Source organism: Nicotiana attenuata, unplaced genomic scaffold (genome assembly GCF_001879085.1).
Source record: "Nicotiana attenuata strain UT unplaced genomic scaffold, NIATTr2, whole genome shotgun sequence".
NCBI lineage: Eukaryota > Viridiplantae > Streptophyta > Magnoliopsida > Solanales > Solanaceae > Nicotiana > Nicotiana attenuata.
The window spans coordinates 121121-143510 of record NW_017671156.1 but is presented as its reverse complement, the minus strand read 5'-3'; the positions used below and the strand labels follow the sequence as shown (position 1 = coordinate 143510).

General features: G+C 39.0%; 1 protein-coding gene across 1 annotated transcript in view; it reads right to left on the bottom strand.

The window, feature by feature from the left end:
* LOC109206310 (probable pectinesterase/pectinesterase inhibitor 25) overlaps positions 1-4264 on the bottom strand; it is a 6713-nt gene extending 2449 nt beyond the window's left edge. The window contains exon 1 of the mRNA XM_019369126.1: positions 3388-4264. Within this exon, the coding sequence (XP_019224671.1) occupies positions 3388-4059 (672 nt within the window). The 5' untranslated portion in view covers positions 4060-4264. The remainder of the gene's footprint in view (positions 1-3387) is intronic.
* Between the last annotated feature and the right edge of the window lie 18126 nt (positions 4265-22390).

Sequence of the window (22390 nt, the reverse complement as noted above, 5' to 3'; positions counted from 1 at the left end):
CTAGTGCTAAAAACATGCAATTTCTTCTTACACACTAATTTAGCGCCTCCCTCATATAAATTATTTAATTTGATACAAAGTTATGATGAGTCACAAGAATTAATCGTAATTTATGCTACATCAGTGCATACAAAAAGGTTGTACCTAAAATGGTTGTACAATTCATCACTGCACTGGTCTCTTGGTTCTATTCTTTAACAAAATGAACCAAAAAAATTTTCTTTAACATAATCTTTATTACATTTTCAAAAAAATCAATGTATGGTACGTTATGCCAAAACAAGTTTTACCTTATAAAATTAGATGAATATAATTAGAATTTTATGCTCAAGCAATACATACATATAGAGTGCATTTTCTTAAGACGCTTCAACAACTTCCATAGTGTCTAAAGAAAGACCAAGACATGAGAATGTACACATTTAACTGGCCCATTAGATGTAGTCGGACCTCCCCAACTTGGGTGAAATTTAAAAATAGCCAGATTTTCAACTGCTCGTTCAAAAATAGCCCAGTTTCAAAAGTAATCGATATTTAGTCACTGTTCAAAACCCGGAAAATACGCCAGCATATTATGATGGAGTTCCAGCATAAGTACACTTGAACTCCAGCATAATATACTGGAGTTCCAGCAAGTATACCAGTCCAGCATAATATACTGGAGTTTGGAGCACCGGTGCTCCAGTCTCCAGTATATTATACTGGAGCCAGCAAAGTATACTGGTCTAGCATAATATGCTGGAGTTCATACACAGGTGCACCGAACTCCAGTATATTATGCTGGACCGGTCTCTGCTGCAGCAAAATAATGACTATTTTTCATTGACTTGGTAAATGCTGGCTATTTTTGAATGACCAGTCCGAAAACTGGCTATACCGTGCTATTTTAACCCCCAACTTATGTCGTTAAAATAGCACGGCCTAGCCAGTTTTCGTACAGGTCATTGAAAAATAGCCAGCGTTTGCAAAGTCATTGAAAAATAGCCACTATTTTGCTGCAATAGGGACCGGTCCAGCATAATATACTGGATATCGGTGCACCTGTGTATGAACTTCCAGCATATTATGCTGGATCTCCAACACGCGGAAAGTTCCATCATAATATACTGGAGATTGGAGCACCTGTATATGAAATTCCAGCAAATTATACTGGACTAGTATATTATACTGGAACTCCATTATAATATGCTGGAGTTCCAGTATACTTATGCTGGAACTCCAGTATATTATGCTGGAGTATTTTCCGGATTTTGAACAGTGTATTCGTTCAGATTTATCTTTACATGAAAAGTAGCTAAATTACGATTACTTTTGAAACTGTGGCTATTTATGAATGATCACTTGTAAATCTGACTATTGTTGAAATTCCTATGGACAAAATTTCCCATAGAAGTTCCTGAATTTGTAATCAGATAGTCAACTGATTAAATATCCCATCATTTTACTTCCCTTTTTCTTTCTTTTTCTTCATTTTTTGACAAACCTTTTCTCTTGTTTAACAATTAATCTAGCAATTTTTTTGCACGAGTAATTACTTTCTTTTCTCGGTCTTAATTTGTAATTTTTATTGTTTTAAACAAATTAGGATTACACGTGATAAAAAGGAAATGAGCTATATATCAATTTTAGATCTTAAAGGGTTCACGTATATATAGATAACATCATAATTGCTTTTCGGGAAGATGGTTATGTCAGAGTTGCTTGCCTTTACCAATTGTTTTTCTCCACATGCAACCTTACATGAAACCAACAATTTTGGCTATTAGTGGATGTAAGTACCAAATTCTGAAAAAGAAAGAAAGATGTAGGGATTAAACTGCGACAGATTTGTTGGGAATGCAATCCAATATGGAGCTAAGGTAGAGACACTATTGATTTTGAAGCCATAAGTATAGGGGCAAAAGTGAAATTTACTCGCAGTCACACAGACTAATCTTTTTTTTTTTTTTTCCTTTTTAGGCGAGGATTTTCCGTCAACTATAAAGTCAAGAATTGGGTGCAAATTTTTACATTTGTCAAGTTTCTTTTCTTCTTTCGTTTCCAAATGCAGCCAGTAACACAGCCATTTTTACAATTCTGAGAACTGTTCTAATATGATACTTGTAGTTTTCATTTTTAATATCAAGTGGGTTGTGGCTATCTCAGGCCAATCAATAGAAAACGAGAAAGAGACAAAACTACCAGTCCATCCTTAGAGCCAGTTGTGAATAGAAGACAAGAGAATCAGTTACACATTGCAGTATATGTTCTCCAAAACAAGATCTACCAACTATATCTTTTTCTATAGACAACAACAACAACCCAGTATAATCTCATTAGTAGGGTCTGGGGAGGGTACTGTGTACGCAGACCTTACCCCTACCCTGGGGTAGAAAGTCTGTTTTCGATATACCCTCGACATCCTTCCCTTCAAGAACTTCCCACCTTGTTCTTGGGTGACTCGAACAACGAATTTACTAGTCAATAGAAGACAAAAGTAAGTTACCGTGTTTTGTTTTCATCATAAATGTTATTTTAGTAATGTGATTTTTTTCATGAAAGATTGATAAATAAAACTTAAGATATATTTGTATGATCATTTTTCTAATTCAAATGAGATAATTTCTCCGTCATATATCCCAAACAAGATCTACAAGAAAGATATTCCACAGTACTACTAATATTCTTTAATGTCTTTATCTGTCCTTTCTCGATCCTATGCCCAAGGTTACTTTGGCTAAGCACAGCTTTAATTTATGAGTACTATCTTAAAATCCGAGTACATTACTAGAGTTCATTAAATTCTTACAGCAGTTGCAGTAAAGATCTATCAATGGTTGACTCAATAATAGCGGGCGGTGGAATAATCAATGCCAAGGCAGAAAAATAAATGACCAAAAATATTTGTTTGTGCTATATGGCATGGCAGAAATGACTCATTTAGCTTGTATACACAGTGTTCAAAAATTAAAATTTTACACTACTCGTCTAATATAACCTATTGCAAAAATTTCTCTTATTTTATAATTTTTAGATTACTAATCTCTCATATTATAAATTATAAGGTTAGCTTCTAAACTACTCCCTATGTCTCATATTATGTGTCGTATTTCTCTTTTATATACTCCTTAAGAAATATTAATTAGGAAATGAATTAGACTATTCTACCCTTATTTGTATCTTAAAATATAATCTCTCTTCATTGAGTATTTATTCTATTTATGTATTATTTTTGTCTTGAACAATAATTATTACTAAGGGTAAAAAGAAAAAAAAAATAATTTATTTTGTTTTAAAATAACTATTTTTAGTAACCATGGCGATTAACATTATACAAAGTATCAGATAATGTAAAAATTCTACTATTAAACTGGGAACATATATGGATTGAACAAGGCATAGGATTACCTTGGAAGCCATCAATCTTGAATCTCGTGCCCAGTACTCTTCCTCCATCAATCCTCTGTGCTCAGCCAACAATCCACCAGTTTTTCTGGGTTTCCTTACGCGTCCCAATGCATGCGCCACCAACCCAAGAGACACGCTGTAGATTTCCGCCGCGTTGCTCAGCGGCGCCAGCAATTCCGCCACCATGCTACTGCCTGCTTCTTTCAGTCCCTCATAACACGTCTGCTGATTCGTCACCACCGCACTCAGCAATGTCTGAATCTTTCCAACTAAAGCATCGGAAGTAGTGGCCCCGTCAGCTGCTTTCAGCTCGGCGGAGATTGACTCCAAGTAATCGACCGTGAGTTCAGAGAGCTGGTGACAGTCATTTAAAGCACTAATCTCTTTGGTGTTAACAAATAGTGCTCTCCCTTTCTGGGTTGTAAGAAAATGTGCGATTAAGTTGGATAATTTGCCGGCATTTTTCTGGCATTGCTTCACAGAGAACTTGCTGTAGTCATTTGGGTTAGAAGGAGAATGCTGAAATGCAGAGAGAAGGGATCGGCAGAGTTTTGGGTAAAGTGAGGATTTGCATGCGATGGAAGGTGATTGTGAAGGAGGAGTAATTTGGCCGAAAATTGGAAGAGCTAAAGAAAAAAGGATGAAGAAGAAGAGTAGGAGCTGCTTTGACATTTTGGTTTGCTATCTCGTGGAACAAGGAAGGGGGGCATGTGCTTTAGGGACAGTGTGATAATGGAAATGGAATTTATAGCAAAAACAATAATGTTAGTTCATCAACTGGCTAGTGAAAAATGAGATAGGAGTAAATGCCTGTACAATAGAAAATGCCTAACAATGAAAGTGATTACAGAGCAGGCGGTAGGAGCAGCGGGTAGTAATTAGTAACCAAAGGTTGTTGCTTTGTTGGATTAACAGGCATTTGCACAAAAATATAACAACTCTAACAACATACCTAATGTTTTCTCGGGGTCAGTGTACGGAGAACTTATCCTTATCTTATAGAGATAAAGATGCTATTTTCAAAAGCCCCTCGACAACAAAAATATACTGAAGAAATTTTAATATTCATTCGACATGTAAGTCATAGATATACAAGTAGGGGTGGGAAAATGGTTAGAAGAAACCAGTTAACCACCTATATTATTCACAAAAATGGATTGGATAACGAAAATTTTAAAAACGGGTCAAATATAGATAAGAACCATATTATCCTTTTAGAAAAAGGATAACCTGTATAGGGAAAAATATATTTATATCAAATGATCGCATGAAGAAGTGACGCGTGGAGCCGAACACACAAGATAGTTGAAACCGAAGGCAACGATCCCATCTGTTACAGAAGAGAACGATATTCATAAGGATAAAGTAAATGCCTGCTACCTGGTAGCATTTAATAAGGAATATTCTACAACATTAAGTACGCTGCCCGTTACAAGGAATATGACATTCACTGCTTGCCGTTACACATTCTTCAATGCCCCTCATAATTGACATTAAAGATAGGCTTGATCCGTGGACTTTGTTCCCTAGACGCATCTATAAATAGTAAACTCTATTATCATTGTAAAGGACACGACTTTTTTGGCAAACATACGCTACACTCTATTCAAAGCTTAATATAATTTTATCTTCTTGTTTATTGGTATCATTGATGTTGTGCCCGGAAGACTTGCTCCCAGAATTGCTATTTATGCTATATATTTTATCGTTTCTCAAGGCTAAGTATCATATTTTCATCAAATTCATCTATTATTTTAGGATCAAATTAATTCACTTGTCTATAAACCACGTATAAACTCAACTGTACTGTTTCATGGGTAAACAGTTTGCGCCCATCGTGAGGCTTAGACAGTTGTGTAATTAAGTTGATCCTTGCCTCCTTTACTAACGTGCTCTGATTATTTTTTCTTAGCAAAAGATCATAAAAAATGGCAGATAATGGTGTTAACAACACACACAACCTTGAAGCCCAAGGAAATCAGCCTCAACACGAGGATTCAATCAGTGATACCGCAGCGAGGGGAACGAGACCACCCCAGTCTACGGCAGGTGGTACCGCGACATGTTCGGGAGGCGACTCCTGATGATGCTGAAGAGGAGCACGCCATTGAAGCGGTAAGGGTCCTACAGGAGCAATAAGAGGATATTCTAGGCCATCTCACGCGGCAGGATAAACTTATGGCAGAGCTGAAGCAGTCGTTATCAGACATTTCCAATAACGCGAATGGACGAGGTCCAGCTCCTCTCGGTGCTCCCGAAAATGAAACAATGCAGAGGATCGACAACAACACCCCGAGGGCCAAGGTCGGCTTTTATGGGGCCGGAGAGAGCGGGTCCGCTCACAACAACGAGAGTGATCCCTTTAAAAAATGAACTCATACGGTTTATGAGAGATATAAATGCTCGTATAGACCAAATCCCGTGCGCGCCACCGGTGCTGAAAGGGCTGGGCTCAAAAAAGTACACTCAATTGTCGTACAAACCAAGCGCAATGCCAGAATTGATCCCGAAGCGGTTTAAAATGCCAGAAATGCCGAAATACTATGGGACTGATCGCGGCCGGAGTTATAGGTCATTATAGGACAAGGAAACGTTAGGTTCTTGAGATGTTTCCTACCCCAGGCTTTTAGAATACAATTTCAATGTTAGTATAATAGAGTTGGTATCAGCTATGAGGAACATTAAATAAACACATTTCTCGAAGCCGATGAGGTCAGATCCCAGCCATAGGGATCCTAATTTATGGTGCGAATACCACGGGACGAATGGTCATCGAACTGGGGACTGCTGGCATCTGCGCGAAGAGGTGGCGATACTGCTGAAATATGGCCATCTCAGGGCATTCTTACGTGACCGGTCTAAAAACAATTACGGTCGCACTCGTGACAACTCGTAGCCCTCAAAAGCAGGAGAAGATCCCCCACGCCTAAAGATCAATATGATTTTCAGGGGGAACGAGATTAACGGGATTACTTTCTCGATGGCAAAAAAGACAAAGGGTATCAGTAACCCACATCAAGAGACTCTGGGAAGTCGTTGAAGACAATGTAACCTTCACGGAGGAGATGCAGATGGATTGTTGTTTCCGCACAACGATGCATTGGTAATTTATTTAAATGTATAGATTTTAAGATCAAACGTGTTCTGGTGGATCCATGGAGTTCAGCCAATATTATACAATGGAGGGTAATGGAGCAAGCCAAACTTACCGGAAGCATCATTCTGGCCACAAAACTCCTCGCCGGGTTCAACCTAGCAAGCGTGACAACCCGAGGAGAGATCATGCTGCCCACGAATGCCAAAAGGGTGATGAAGACGACCCTTTTCGAGGTAGTGGATGGTGATATGTGCTATAACATTATCCTGAGAAGACCATGGTAGCACGAGATGAAAGTTGTGCCATTGACATATCACCAGTTGCTGAAATTCCCAACTCCCGAGGGAAATAAACAAATAAGAGGTGACCAACAGGCAGCAAGAGAGATGAATGCAATTTCGATTTCCAGTAGCAGAGGGAAGGAGCATGCGACATAGCAATTAGAGGAACCGACGCCTGCTCTCAAGTCAAGCAAAGTCAACTAGGGGGAAGAGGCATCAGAATCTTATCAGGTGCCAAAATATTTCCAGGTACTAGAAGATACTACTGCAACGAAGTCCAAAGCGGAAGATCTTGAGCAAGTCACATTGTTTCGAAAAATTCTTGGAGAGGAAATCCCACATGGGGACAGGACTGCACCCCGAGCTCAGGTCTAGATTTATTGAATTTCTTAAATTTAACGTCGATTGTTTTGCATGGTCACATGCGGATATGACAGGTATCCCACCGGAGGTGGCCGTACATAAGCTAAGCCTGGATCCTAACGTACCTCCAATAAGGCAGAAAAAATATCCTATTGCCGAGGCCAAAAATAAATTCGTCAAAGAAGAGGTAACCCGCCTACTTGATATCGGTTCAATTCGAGAGTTAAAGTATCCGGACTGGCTAGCTAACGTAGTAGTAGTTCCTAAGAAGAATAACATATTTTGTATGTGCATAGACTATAAGGACTTGAATAAGGCGTGTCCAAAGGACTCGTTCTCATTGCTAAATATCGATCAAATGATTGATGTAACGGTCGGGCATGAGTTGATGAGTTTCCTTGATGCTTACTCCCGGTACAACCAAATTAAAATGAACCTGGAATATTAGGAAAAAACTTCGTTCATAACGAATTTCAGCACATATTGCTATAATGTGATTCCCTTCGGGCTAACGAACGCCGGAACCACTTATCAGTGGCTCGCAAACAAAATGTTTGGAAAACAAATAGAGAAAACCATGGAAGTCTATATAAGCGATACGCTTGTTAAGAGTTTGAACGCAAGAAATCATCTTAAACACTTGCAAGAAACTTTTGACATCCTAAGGAAGCATAACATGAAGCTTAACCTCGAGAAGTGTGCGTTCGGGGTCAGCTCTGGGAAGTTCCTGGTATCACAAAGAGGAATTGAGGTTAACCCCGACAAAATCAAAGTCATCAAAGACATCCCGGACCAGCTATCAAGCGTATAAGAGGTTCAAAGGGTCACGAGGAGGTTGGCCGCTTTGAGCAGGTTCATCTCCCAATCTTCAAAGAAATGCCATCATTTCGTTTCGTTACTCAAAAAGAAGAACAACTTCGAATGGACCCCGAAATGTCAAAAGACTTCGAGGGATTTGAAAAGGTACTTGTCAAGTCCCCTGTTATTATCAAAGCGGGAGGAAGGCGAAAAACTGTTAATCTACTTAGCGGTCTTGGAGGTAGCGGTAAGCACCATTTTAGTCCGTGAGGATGACACAATCTCCAATTTATTCCGTTAGTAGAATTTTAAAGGGAGCAGAAACTCACTACCCACATTTGGAGAAGTTGGCCTAAGCCTTTGTGGTTGCTGCTCGGAAGCTAAGGCCTTATTTTTAATGTCACCCGATAGCTGTAGTGACCGCCTTTCCCCTGCGAAATATCCTGCATAAACCCGAACTTTCGAGTAGGCTGGCCAAATGGGCCATTGAAATGAGTGAATTTGTCATTGAATATAAACCTAGGACTGCGATTAATCATAGGTTTTGGCCGACTTTGTAGCCGATTTCAGTTCGGGATTGCTGCCTCTGGCAACCAAAGAAGAAGTGATGGTGTCAGAATCGACATCAGGAGTCTGGACCCTATTCACAAACAAAGCTTCCAATGTAAAAGGTTCCGGGCTTGGCATAGTACTAACCACGCCTTCGGGGGGAATCCTAAGGCAGGCCATAAGAATGGTTCCGTTAACTAACAATGAATCATGGTATGAAACTTTGATTGCAGGACTCGAATTGGCCTGGGGACTAGATTCCGAGGTCATAGAAATCAAATGTGACTCCTAGCTTGTGGTAAATTAGGTCTACGGGATCTTCGAAGACAAAGAGGAGCGCATGCAACAATACGTAGAGAAGGTTCATGCTCTGCTTGCACGGTTCCGGGAGTGGTCAATTATGCATATCCCGATGGAAGAAAATGTAGAAGCGAACGGATTTGCTAACCTCGGCTCATCGACAGAAATGAAGAGAGTCCAATCGTACAGCTTATGCACATAGTTCTGGACGCAGATAATTATTACGAGGTAAACGTGACTAATTTGGTCTGGGACTGGAGGAATGAGATCATTGATTACCTCGAGCATGGAAAGTTGCCTGAAGATCCCAAGGCATCTCCAGCGCTGCACGCTAAAGCATCGTGGTATAGTTTCAAAGGAGGCCAATTGTACAAGAAATATTTCCAAGGCTCGTTGGCTTAATGTTTGGGAGCCTCCCAAGCTAATTATGTTATGCGAGAAGTCCATGAAGGGATTTGTGGAAATCATTCGGGCACAGATTCCTTAGCGCTAAAATTGGTAAGGGCAGGATACTATTAGCCCCGAATGAAACAAGATGCCAAAGCTTTTGTACAAAAATGCGATAAGTGTCAACGCTACACACCGTTGGTACATCAACCAACAGAACCATCGCACTCAGTTTTGTCTCCATGGCCGTTCATGAAATGGGGAATGGACATCGTCGGACCGCTGCCACCGGCCCCTGGTAAGGTAAGGTTTCTTTTGATTTTAACCGACTATTTTTCTAAGTGGTTTGAAACAGGTCTTTGTTAGAAGATCGGCGAACGTGAAGTGGTGTATTTCTTATGGGAGAACATAATTTGTAGATTTGGGATTCCAAAAGAGATAGCCTGTGATAATGGGCCACATTTTATAGGCGCAAAGATCACACAGTTCCTTGAAGACTTGAAAATCAAAAGGATCACATCTTCGCCATATCATCCAAGTGCAAATGGTCAAGCGGAATCAATGAACAAAGTGATTATACAAGGCATCTAAAAAAAGAGATTGGAAGCAACTAAAGGCAAATTGCCCGAGGAACTACCCGGAGTACAACTATGGGCGTACAATAGGTCATCGGTTAAGCTCTTATTTTTAAATTTCAATATTTGGGAATGACGACTGTGTGAGGCCAAGTGTTGCTATTTATAGACATTGGCCATGTATGGCATGTATAGTGTATTTTCTGGCTGCGTTCAGGTTGATTTTAGTTTAGTGTGCGGAGGAGACTCTGGCAAAATTTTCCCATGTCTCTAAGAGTTAACATTTGAGGATGAATGTTCCTGGGGGGGGGGGGGTGATGATGTTACACCCTATATTTTCGTACGTAAAAGTGCGACGTAAGCAAACTAATGTAAGATCAACAATGAGATCATCTTTAAAAGTATATAAAGTAAGTTATCATGTTAGCTCGGAGGTTACAAATATTGAAGATCATGAACAACAAGTACAAAGAGGGCCGGAAGGTTCAGAAGCTAAAGGAATTGAAGAAAATAATGGCTCGTCGAAAGTCGACAAGTTTGGAATGTTATAACTTGTACCTTTGGGATGAGACTAGGGTTCTTAACTTGATAAGAGGTTATGTTATAATTTATTTTAGTTTTATGATAGTCATGTTTTAAGTTTTGAAGTAAAGCGAGTTGTGGAACAAAAGTCCATGAAAGTCATCACATGTTACGTTCATAAGTTTTACTGAAATTTGGGTCAAATGTAACTGCAATTTTCTCCCAATATACTTAGAGTTATGGGGTGTTTAATACGTCATCGGATTATATATATATATATATATGCGTTTTTGTGAGATTGCACAGACTGCTAGGTGACAAGTAGGTGTGTCACCTACTTGCTTAAATGAGAGGATTAAATATGCCCAAAAGGGCTATTTTGGGTCGGCCAAAAAGCCCATTTAAGTTCTTATCTCCTGAAATATAACACTCATTATATAGCACAATAACCAGACATAAACCCCTGCAAAAATCCTCCCAAAAATTGCACACAAACCCTATTTCTCTCCTTTTCAAGTTCTAGTTGGAGGAAAAACCTAGAGTTTGAAGAACCAAGATAGGAGCTGAGTTATTCAAAAAATAAGGTAAGTTTAATGGTCTCTTTCATCCATTTTTCCCTCTGGAAATGTATGGGAAGTCAGTTTATAATTGTAAGAACTCACGGGACGGTGATTGGGAGCTGTGAGTTCAAGTTATTCAACTTGTAGTGGACTGTTTTGTGGGATGTTTTGTGTTTGCTGTTGCATTGCGTGTTTTGCTACTGTTTTAGGGAGTTTTAGAGGAGAAACGGTGTGGAGAAATACCACATAATGCAGGGAGGTAGGCTTGTCGTTATTCGTAATATTTTCAGGCTGTTTGACACTACTACAGTGGTTGTTTTGTGTATGAAGAGATTGTGGTGTGTTGGGCTGTTTTATAGTATTTTATTGTGTATATAAGGTTGGAAAATAACGTACATATGTTGTTATTGTTGTATTCTTGTATTGTTGGTGTTATCATGAATTTGGAGGAAGTAAAGATTACAGGGGAGATGCTGCCCGTTTTAATATAAGACAAGCCTATTATTCGTTATGCGATAGTTGTACCTTTCGTAACTTAATGATAGTATCATTATCGTTGTTGTAGATTAAGGTGCGAAGAGGCGAGTTCAACGTGGTTATTGGAAAAATTATGATAAGGTATGTTAAGGCTACACCCTTCCTTCATTTAGGCATGATCTCCTAACTACATGCGTTTGATAATGAGACATTAAGAGAACATACTCCTGAATTTATGTACATTATTCTAGTCTCATAAATTACAGTATTCTCCCTTATCGGGACTTTATATTTAGTTAATTATTGTCTTCTTCCAGTCAAGAGAGCAGAGGGTATACACACACACACACACACACACACAGTATTACAGTATTTTCACCTCCATCGAGCTATAATAGGTGGGCAGACCCTTATTGGGCAACCTCCGATCAGATGGTAAGTTATATACCGAGCCTAATGTGGCCGAGCGCCTATGAGCGAGCCCAGAATGGCCGAGATACAGAGCCTAGTATGGCCGAGCGCCTATGAGCGAGCGTACTACGGCTGAGCAGTTACACGTTCCGAGCCTTATAGGGCTGGACATCTATTTTACTTACTATATTGAGAGAGATGAGTCAGTATCGGCAGGTAAGTATATCTCCAGATCATCTTTGACTCCCAGTTACTTTCAGTTATTACATTATCAGTTTAGTTTCAGCTTTTGGTTATTTTATTGCCTTACATACTCGGTACATTATTTCCTACTGACGTCCCATTCCTGGGGACGCTGTATTTCATGCATGTAGGTTCGGATAGACAGACTGGTAGACCTCCTCCATAGGTGTTGTCCGTGATCAGGTTGATCAGTATCTCCACGTCCATCGGAGTTGCCGGGTCTAGGGTTTTGAGTACATATTGTGTATGTATGTATATTTTATGGGTAGGTCGGGGCCCTATTCCGACCACAGTACATCCGTCGGTAGAGGCTTGTAGACATATCTTTTCAGTTAGTGCAGTATGCTGGGCTTATACTCCGTGTATGTATATTTTTTTTTGGTTTTTTAGCTGTAGTAGTTATGACGGCCTTGTCGGTCCAGCTTTATATTGGTGTTCAGTCAGAGCTAGTTTCCATTCAGTTTTATATTTTGTTTCACAAATTGTCTTGCAATGTGGCCCTATGGCCAAAGTATGACATTGTATGTTCAGAGTCCCTCAGTCTCAAGTTGGTATGCTTAGATAAGTGAGGCACCGGGTGCCGGTCTCGCCTCCCCAGGTTTGGGGCGTGACATTGACCTTCAGCATCGTCGCCTTCCGGTTCCTCTTCAGTTCTCGAGAATTCATAACTGGAACTAGAAGAATTGGAAGCATCAGGCCTGGCCGGGAGACCCCTTTTATCCATTGACTCCAGCTCTCGGGCTTTAGCGATTTCGGTATCAAAGTCAATGACACCCGTTGTAGCCTCTTCTAAGGTTTTTCTCCTCATGTTGTACATAACATATGTTTTTTCAGCAACGAGGGAAGCCGCTCGGCGCTTGAGTTCTTCTTTAAGTTGGCCAACCTCGGCAGAAAGATTTTCCTGGGCGAATCTAACAGACTTGAGACTAACATCGAGTTCTCAGACAGTAGAGCTGAAAAGTCTATTATGCTCAATGGTCTTCTTATGCTTCTCCTCCAATTGGGCATATTTCGCCGCGTCAGCAGCAAGCTCATCAGTTTTGGAGTTTAAGGCTGCCTCCAAATTCTTTAATCTTTCAGCGGAGGCAGCCTCGCGATCGGAAGTAGCAAGAACAACACTATGAACTTCAACTCATTTGGCCCTAGCCTCTTCAAATTGAACCCTAAGCGAGGTGATCTCTTGGATAAGGGTCTCTACTTCTTGCTCGCTTTGTCGCAAACGAGCCTCCAACACAACAGCCGCATCAGTTTTGGCTTCCAGTTTTGAGAGGCGAGCAGCAGTTTGGTCCCGCTCGATCAAAAGTTGATCCCGCTAGGAGGTAAGTTTCTCTTAATCCCGAATCAACCTTTGGAGGCCCTCGGAAGCAAGGAATTGGCATACAAAACAAAAAAAACAAACTCAAAATACTACTAAATTAAAGGTAGAAGAGATAACAAAGGAAATGAAGAGTATACTGCTGCGGCGTTGGGCATAGCATTGTTCAACAAGCACTCTCCCGAGAGAGCTTGTATCTTTTTCCAATCTTTCTCTGAAGCCAAGAGGCTTCAGATAGTTAGCAAGTTCCACCGGCCGGGACAGCGGATTGCATCTGGTATAAACTGAGAGAGTAACGCTCCTCCTCCTTTGCGGGTCTTCTGAGGGGGCAGCGTAATTTTGCCCTAAGTTCACATGAACTTGGGACCGGGGGAGAAGAACATTCTCTTCTCGGACAGATGCGGCCGGTGGAGTTGATGTAGCAGTTGCTGGTGGAAGAGTTGGTGAAGAAGGAGATGAAACTGATGGTGTTGAAGGATGAGAAGTGGCCGCGGAAAGCGCAGCGCTGGGTGTTGGTTGCTCGTCAACCGAAGACGGCAGGGACCCGATACTTAGCCTCATAGTACCAGGCGCACTGACTGGGATCCAAAAATAGGAGTTGGCATTTTCCACCATCTCAAACTCCCCCCCAAAGCGTCGTGGCATTGTCCTCAGTTGGTGTAACTAACTCAACAGATTGAGCAGGCTGTTGAGTAGAGGAAGATTGTCGTCTTCTATGTAGAGAAGCCCTTTCCTCGCTGGCTTCCCCGTCATCGTCGATCATCATGGTATCTATGGCCGGCCCGGACGGGGGACTCGTCATCAGAACTTCCGGAGATGACTCGGGAGTGGCGTTCTTCGCCCTCTTATTCTTTCCCCCGGCCGCTGAGGAACACCTTCTTTTTGGTTGCTTGTTCTCTGGCCGAGGACTCTGGGAAGAAGCACTTGCACCAGAAGGAGGCCCGGGGACACCTGTCTGTGTAAAAGCCTCCTGTAGACCTGAATTCAACAGGAGAGAAGAGTCAAAACACTTCCTTATGTGAAAAGGTAAAAACAAGATGAGTTCAACCCATGATTTTTGGCCTTCCACCCGTATTTCAGGGACAGTTCCTTCCACGTGCGGGTTTTAGGTATAGTAATGTCCAATATTTTCTGGACCCATTGGTCCAAGCCCTCAACCCTAGATGGATCCCACCAAGTCGATGAGACCGGTAAAGGAGGAAGGGTCAATAATGATGTGGAGTTATCTTTATTAATAGAAGAAACAAATAGTAGATTTACGAGTGCGGTTACATAATTTCGGAAAAGATGGAGCCGTGGTCGGGATGATGTCACTAGTGGCGACTAAAACGAACCGTTCCATCCACCCATGGTCATTGTCACCTTCCATGCTGGATAGCAGTGTGTGGAGGCCATGCTTGCAGAAATTTATCATTTCCCCGCAGAAAATTTTTGTGGAATAGAGGTTCATCACTCAAGCTAAGGATAACTCTTCTCCCGTCTCCGGGCACAAGCGCCGAAGGCAAGTGATTGTCCTCCACACAGAAGGACTTACTAGTGCCAAGAAAACCTATTAGTAGAGGCAGAACTCCATAATGACGGGGTCAAGCTCTCCGCTAAGAAAACGCTCCCAAAGTGAAGGGATACGTGTAAAAATATGTAAAACCCTTCTTGGGTAAAGTTATCCATTTCGCTAGGTCGGGAGCGATAATGTCCAAATCTTGACAGTGGCAGTCTTCCTTCACAGCAGGGATACTAGAAGGACGGATAAAAGAAGGTTATACGCTAACAACCCACATACGAGGGTGAGCAGAAGGAAACTTCTCTTCAAAATCTTTGGTGGTAATTAGATTCTTCGGGATGATGGTACTCACTGTAGGAGGAGCAACATCATCAGCTTTGGCTTTGTTCTTTGAAGAACTAGGGTTTCTGAAAGAAGGGGCGATTTTTTATCAGAAGAAAGGTTTTATCTCCAAGAAGAAAGTTAAAGAAAGGTTAAAGACAAAGTATGAGTTGAGTAAAGAAGTTTGAGAGAATTTAGAGCATTATGAAGTGTAAATGAAGGAGGATGATGCGTATAAGTGAAGGTATAGGCGGCGAAATTCGTGGTTATAATTACCTCGATAACCGGCAAAAGTATGCTAAATCATGAGATGATGCGTGTTCGGGGCATTATATGCGGAGAGACGAGCGTCTTATCAACCGTTTGAAACTTTTCAGAGGGGGTCAGTGATTTTTCCGCCAAAGAGGATGTTTCACCAACTTCCGGTGACACAAAGTTATGCCACCGAAAAGCAGGGGCTATCTGTATAGGAAAAAATATGTTTATATTAAATGATCGCATGAGGAAGTGACACGTGGAGCCGAAGACAGAAGATAATTAAAACTGAAGGCAACGATCCCATCTGTTATCGAAGAGAACGAATTTCATAAAGATGAAGTAAATGCCTACCACCTAGTAGCATTTAATGAGAAATATTCTACAGTATTAGGTACACTGCCCATTACAAGGAATATGACATTCATTGCTTGCCGTTACACATTCTTCAATGGCCTCTTAATTGACATTAAAGAGGGGCTTGATCCTAGGACCTTGTTCTCTAGGTGCATCTATAAATAGTGAACTCTACTATCATTATAAAAGACACGACTTTTTTGGCAAACATACGCTACACTCTATTCAAAGATCAATATAATTTTATCTTCTTGTATATTGGTATCATTGTTGTTGTGCCCAGAAGCCTTGCTCCCGGAATTTCTATTTCTGCTATTTTATCGTTATCTCAAGGCTAAGTATTATATTTTACCTAATTCATCTATTATTTCAGGATCAAATTAATTCACTTGTCTATAAATCACATATAAATTCAACTGTACTGTTTTACGGGTAAACATAATCAATGGATAACTAATGGGATTAACTTTTACATTTGTACAACCTCAAATTAGGGGTTACTCAAGTTTGGAAACCTAGGAATTCTCCCAAAGTGATCATATTCATGAAGCCATGGATAATATGGTTACCCATATTATCTACCGGTTAACCCGTTTTTTATCCGTATTAAATATGGGTCGGGTCAGATAATTTATCTGTTTTTCATTACCCGTTTTAGATCCGTCCCATATCCGACCCGACCCACACTTTTGCCACCTTATATGCAAGTAACCAAAAAAAATATTCTTTTAACTGTGTGATCTCCTTATAAAGGAATGACTTTTATAAATAATGGGTCCCAATATAAAAGAAAATATAAAAACTTAAATAATTTTCGAAAATAAAAATATACTGTATCATTTGTTTTTTTGGAATCGACTGAAAAATAAAATTTGTCAAATAAATGGACAGAGGAATTTAGCACAAATGGCATGAATACGGTGAAACAAAATAAAATTATTCACTTGTACTTATCAAACATGAACAATAATGTTTCCTTCCATGATAACATCAATGGAAATTACGAATACCATAAAGAAGTATGACTAGTTGAGATGAGCTTCAACGTTATTCTATTCCAAATGAAAGCAAAGACCAAATGTGTAAAGAAGAAAGAGAAACAGAGGAGGTCAAAGAAGAAAAGGATAGAAACGCGTAAAACAGATAGGGAGTTATGATATATAGTTGTTTGGGACGTCATAAAATTTAGGAATGGGGGAGTCAATAAATGCATGAATATGATAATTGATCTAGGCAGAAGAACGTGTAAGGAAACCTTGTTCCAGACCAGACATGGCACATGACCAAAGACATCTAAATTTCAGCAGCAATGCATTATTTTGGTCTACTGGAAAAGATGGAATTAATGGACAATATAACTCGTCAGCTTCAGTTACATTGTGCTAAATTCCATTTACAGTATTAATTAGGAATAATACCAAACTAAAGTGGTACTGTTATGTCCTCAATTGTTTAGACCAGAGAAGAATAAGTCACAAATCACAATGCTATTTCATACTAATGAGGTTGAGGACAAACAAAGGAATAATGGAATTTTCAGGTCGACAATATGGGAATCGAAATTTGCTATGATACTATGCTCACTCATTTGAAGATTAATCTAGATGGAACAAGAATAAAATAGAAAATGAAAAGTTTTTGGGTTTTAAACTTTTAGTCTTGTTAATTATACAATCAGCATTATTGTTGTATTATCTTTTGATCTAGTTAGATCTCGAGAAATTACAAATTAATTATGGCCTAAAAGGTGCGTAGTCATTGCAAATCTTCTATCACTCTACACACACACACACACATATATATATATATATATATATATATATATATATATATATTAATTATGTCCAAATCAGTATTTCTCCTTTTCATCTCATGCCATGCATAAATGCTGTACCCTGACTCGTGGTTATCTAATTGTTTTCCCTCGTCACCTCCTCATGGTCTGAAAAAGCATGCGAGTTACTCCGTCTCTGTTAATTCTTATTTAATACCACTAATATTCTTCTATATGAAACTATAATAGATACTCAAATTATATTAACAACAAAAATACTAACATTATCTGCATCCCGTTCACATGTCCAATATTGCACCATGTGAACTTAGAGCCTAGAAATCCCGAATCTTCTATTCCAGAATTCACTACAAAGAAAACTGAAATTGCCGACGGATGAAATTCATAGGTAGAGAATAGATTAGTAGGAATTTTAATCGGCAGACGATATTGTCATAACTTAGGATTTAGTACACCGTCAGTAACAGAGGAAACAAGAAGTTTGGTTTCTCCATCTTTATCTTAAGCCCAGCTGTTACTCAGTATACAGACCAATTGATATCTATTGCTAAAGTTAGCAGCGGAAATAATTCCGTTGCTAATTCATTTGCCATGAATTTTTACCTCGTTAAACCGTCCCTAGTATGTTAATATACTAGTATTATATAATTCTTTTCAGCAATGAAGGGTCCATTTCAAATTCATCGCAATTTTTTAATTACATTTTATGATTAGTAATAAAGATAGAAATGTTCGTTCCAAATATTAATAGGGAGAAGAATGAGAAAATTGGTCCAACACTTTCGTGGTGTCAAGAAGAGAAGAAAGCTATCGTGGACTCCATTTGCCTTGTTGGAAAATAATTAGGCTATAACCTGTCGAAGCATTCTCTCTTCCTAAATATTTCTTGAGTAATTGATTTCGTCTTATTTTTGGAAGTGTTTCTGCGTAGAAAATCAACAAAAGAAAAGTTAAACTATAGGGCAGCCCGGTGCACTAAGCTCCCTCTACGTGCGGGATCTGGGGAAGGGCACAATGGTATATTGTACACAATCTTACCCTGGATTTTTGCAAGAGACTGTTTCCACGGCTCGAACCCGTGATCTCCTGATCACATGACATCAACTTTACCAGTTAAGCCAAAGCTCTCATTCTAAAAGTCAAACTAATACGATTAATCATTCTCAAGATTTTATCCTCTCATATAAATTTTGAAGGTTCACCCGACTGCACAAATAGGTAAGTTGTGCCATTTTGAACTTATATTTGCTCCCATATTTGAACTTCATCCTAAAATAAAGTGGCGCACGGTTCAAATCCATCAATAGCCGTCATCTCTGCATAAGGTAGAAATCTGGCTATCCGATTTCATTCGTTGGTCGAGATAGGAATGATGCGTTAAAGAGCTAGACGTCGAGTTCGGACCGAGGTCGACATCAATTGTGGCCAGAAAGAGACAGACTTCGAGTGACATCGGTATAACTTGATAACGGAAAAGACGAGATATCCGCGATTGGTCGAGGATCGTGGCGTGAATCTCGGAACGGATCAATCTACAACGGTTAATCAGGTGTTAATATGGTTTCCTACTATAATTAGAAGTGTACCTTATTTAGGACTCCTCTATTATATAAAGAGGGATCCCATTCATTTTGTAAGGATCATCATTGTTCACCGAGAAGAATATATACACTCATTACTTTCCTGCTATTTCACTTACTGTTCATCAGAGTTGCTTTATCATTTACTATTCACACTACTACAAAAACGACCTTTAGCGGCAATACAAAACGGCTTAAGCGGTAATAACTATAGCCGCTATATCTTTTACCAGCCATTAGTGTTTTGTCGCTGATGCCGGGGTTGGCAAAGCCTTTAGCGGCTTTTGTCGCAAAAGCTGGTAAAAGGTATGGTTTATTGCCGCTAAAAATTATTATCTTTAATGGCAATTGTTTGTGGCAATTATAATGGCTACTAAATCCAATCCAAAACGGCCAACTATACTTCTTTAGCAGCTATTTTTATAGCCGCTACATTCAAACTAATTGCCGCTAAACGTTCGTATCTCTAACGGCAATTGTTTGTGGCAATTATAATGGCTACTAAATCCAATCCAAACGGCTAATTATACTTCTTTACCATCCATTTTTATATCCACTAAGTTCAAAATAATTGCCGCTAAAAGTTCGCATCTCTAGCGGCAATTGTTTATGGCAATTATAATGGCTACTAAATCCAATCCAAACGGCTAATTATACTTATTTACCATCCATTTTTATAGCCGCTAAATTCAAAATAATTGTCGCTAAAATTTTTGCATCTTTAACGGCAATTAGTTTGCCCTTTTAGCGTCCATTTTAATAGCTAATATGTTCAACTAAATTGCCGCTAAAAATCAATATCTTTAAAAGTCACTAGCGATAATATCAATAATTTGGCGACAATTAATAATAGTTACTACATTTGTATAAAATATGACCCAAATAATAAAATATATTAATATTAATTCAAAAAAATGTAATATATCTCATTAAATCTTAACAAACAAAAGGAAGTACTAATCAAAAATATTAATATCATCGTAACTTAAAACATAAAAATATATTGTTTGGACTAAATAGCTAATGTCATCATAGTAATAATCCAGAATGATGGTCTTCAAATGATTTCCGCAACTTTTCATCATTTTGAAATCTTCCAACCACTAAATTATCGAACATCAGACTGTATGACCTGAAATTATAAAATAATTGTGTTAAAGGATAAAGTATAATATTGAAAAAACATCTTGAAGATTCCATCACTGTTAGATACTTTGTCAGTCAACTCCTTCACCTAACATCTATAAGCAGAAACAACTACATTCGTTTGATCGTGCATAACGAAGAATCAAAATCTTAACATAACGAAGAACCATGGTCAAGCTTCAGCTATTATTTGAACATCAATGGCATCATAGATGAATTTACAGTCCTATTCCCTTCATAAACTAACTCTTCATAAGTATTCTCTAGAGGGACAACTAGATGAAAAACTCGAATAATGCATATGTGAATGGGGGAAAAGGTAAATTGAGTAACTCTAAACTTAGCCATAAACATGAAGTGCTGAAACAGGAGACTAGTGTTATAGCTAACTGTACATTTTCTTTTACAGGAACAACTGAATTTCATTCTTTCTCACAGATTCCTAGATCTGGAAGGAGGCTACAAACTCAACAAGTCACAAACTCCTACAACCAAACTCCTACAAACAAAGCTGATCTAGTTTCCCATTGTAAATGAAAGAGAGATACAAGTTACATAACCAAACAAAATGTTCCAGATTTCACGAATCAAAATTTGTTTTTAGGAATATTTTCAAATGTAAAATTTTAACCAAACAATTGGATTTCTTACTATACTGTGGCAACTGTCACTTGAGCTGAAAATACCATCACACACTATGATAATCTGCCGTCTTATTGCTGTCATTGTAAACACCAAGGCCATGACGAGATAGAGTATCGTCGATTGAAAAGAAAAACAATAGCAGCAGCTCATGATGTTGATGATCTAGTCGAGGAAGATGATCGACGTATTGAAAAATTACAAGGTGATGCCAGGGACTTTTTTAATGCAAAGCAACAGAAAATTTAGAGCTTGCTAAGCCTACGGGGAACTTGGTTGATGCTGAATTAAGTAGGGCTTCACACGTTTTGACTGCAAACGAAGGTGTTGATGTTGTGGTTTCAAAGGAGCATGGTCAGTTGGTTGCAAGTAACATGGCAGTAGGTGTGGCTGCGACTGAAAAAAATCAACAAGTAGAGCTGGCTGCTACAGCTGTTACTCAAAATTTGGGGGGAACAGAGGTTGTTAAGGAGCATGTTGGAAATCTGCGACAACATAAGGAAGGTGCAGATCTTTTTAATTCAGTAAAACCAGCAGCTAAGGGTGATGTACCTGCTACTACAACACTCTCGAGGTTGTACAAGGCTGTGAATTCAGCTATACAACCTAATATTGTGTTTTCAATAGGCACAAGAAGCTACTGTTAAAAAAATTCCAAGCACGAAGAAAAGAGATAAAGACAACAGAGCTAAGTTAAGCATTTGTAAAGTTAAGCACCAAGTTAAGCATTTGTAAATGAATAGCACAAATCTTAAGTATATAGTAGTGCTAGTTTCAAGAAGGAAACTCCAGGCTCTTTGTCTTTCTTATAAATACTACTGTTTAAGGTTGATTGACTAATCTTTTTGTTAGTTCACCTAAATTTACTTGCTTTCATACAGAAACCAATTTAATTCCCCTCATGATATTCTTTTCATTTCTGTCTTAAACTTTCCATTCTTTTTGGACTAAACCGTGTTGTTTTGTGCCATGAGCAGTACTGCTTTTCAAGAATGTTTTTCTTTGACTATGAAAATTTTTGCAGTACATTTTTTTAATTATACTTTTGCAATAAATTTTTTGGAGAGAATAACTAATCCTTAGTCTTTCCACTGGCATAGTGCCAATAATACCTCAAAGTTACACTAACCAGAGAGAGATATTATTACATGATTTCAATATAAGATGGAGTAGTTATTAAGAGGGTTTACCTAAATTTGATATAAAATTTCTTATCGGAGTGATTCTTGCCCAAGCATAACCTCACATTTTCGAGTAAGTTCAGAGGCCACCAAGTACACCTGATACAAACTGGGATTCGTACTATAAACTTACGAGGAGCTACATATATAGTAAAGTAACATAAAAGTCTCAAATCATCACTTTCTTATTATTTTGAAATTGTCATGTTTAGCCATTGATGTTTTATGTCACAGTTCTTCGGAATACAAAGGACTTCATAATTATCCCAACACACAAAGATAGAGACATACAAATTGACTTTAAACCATATTAACACGAGCAGTTTCGTTCCTTTGTAAGTGCCCTG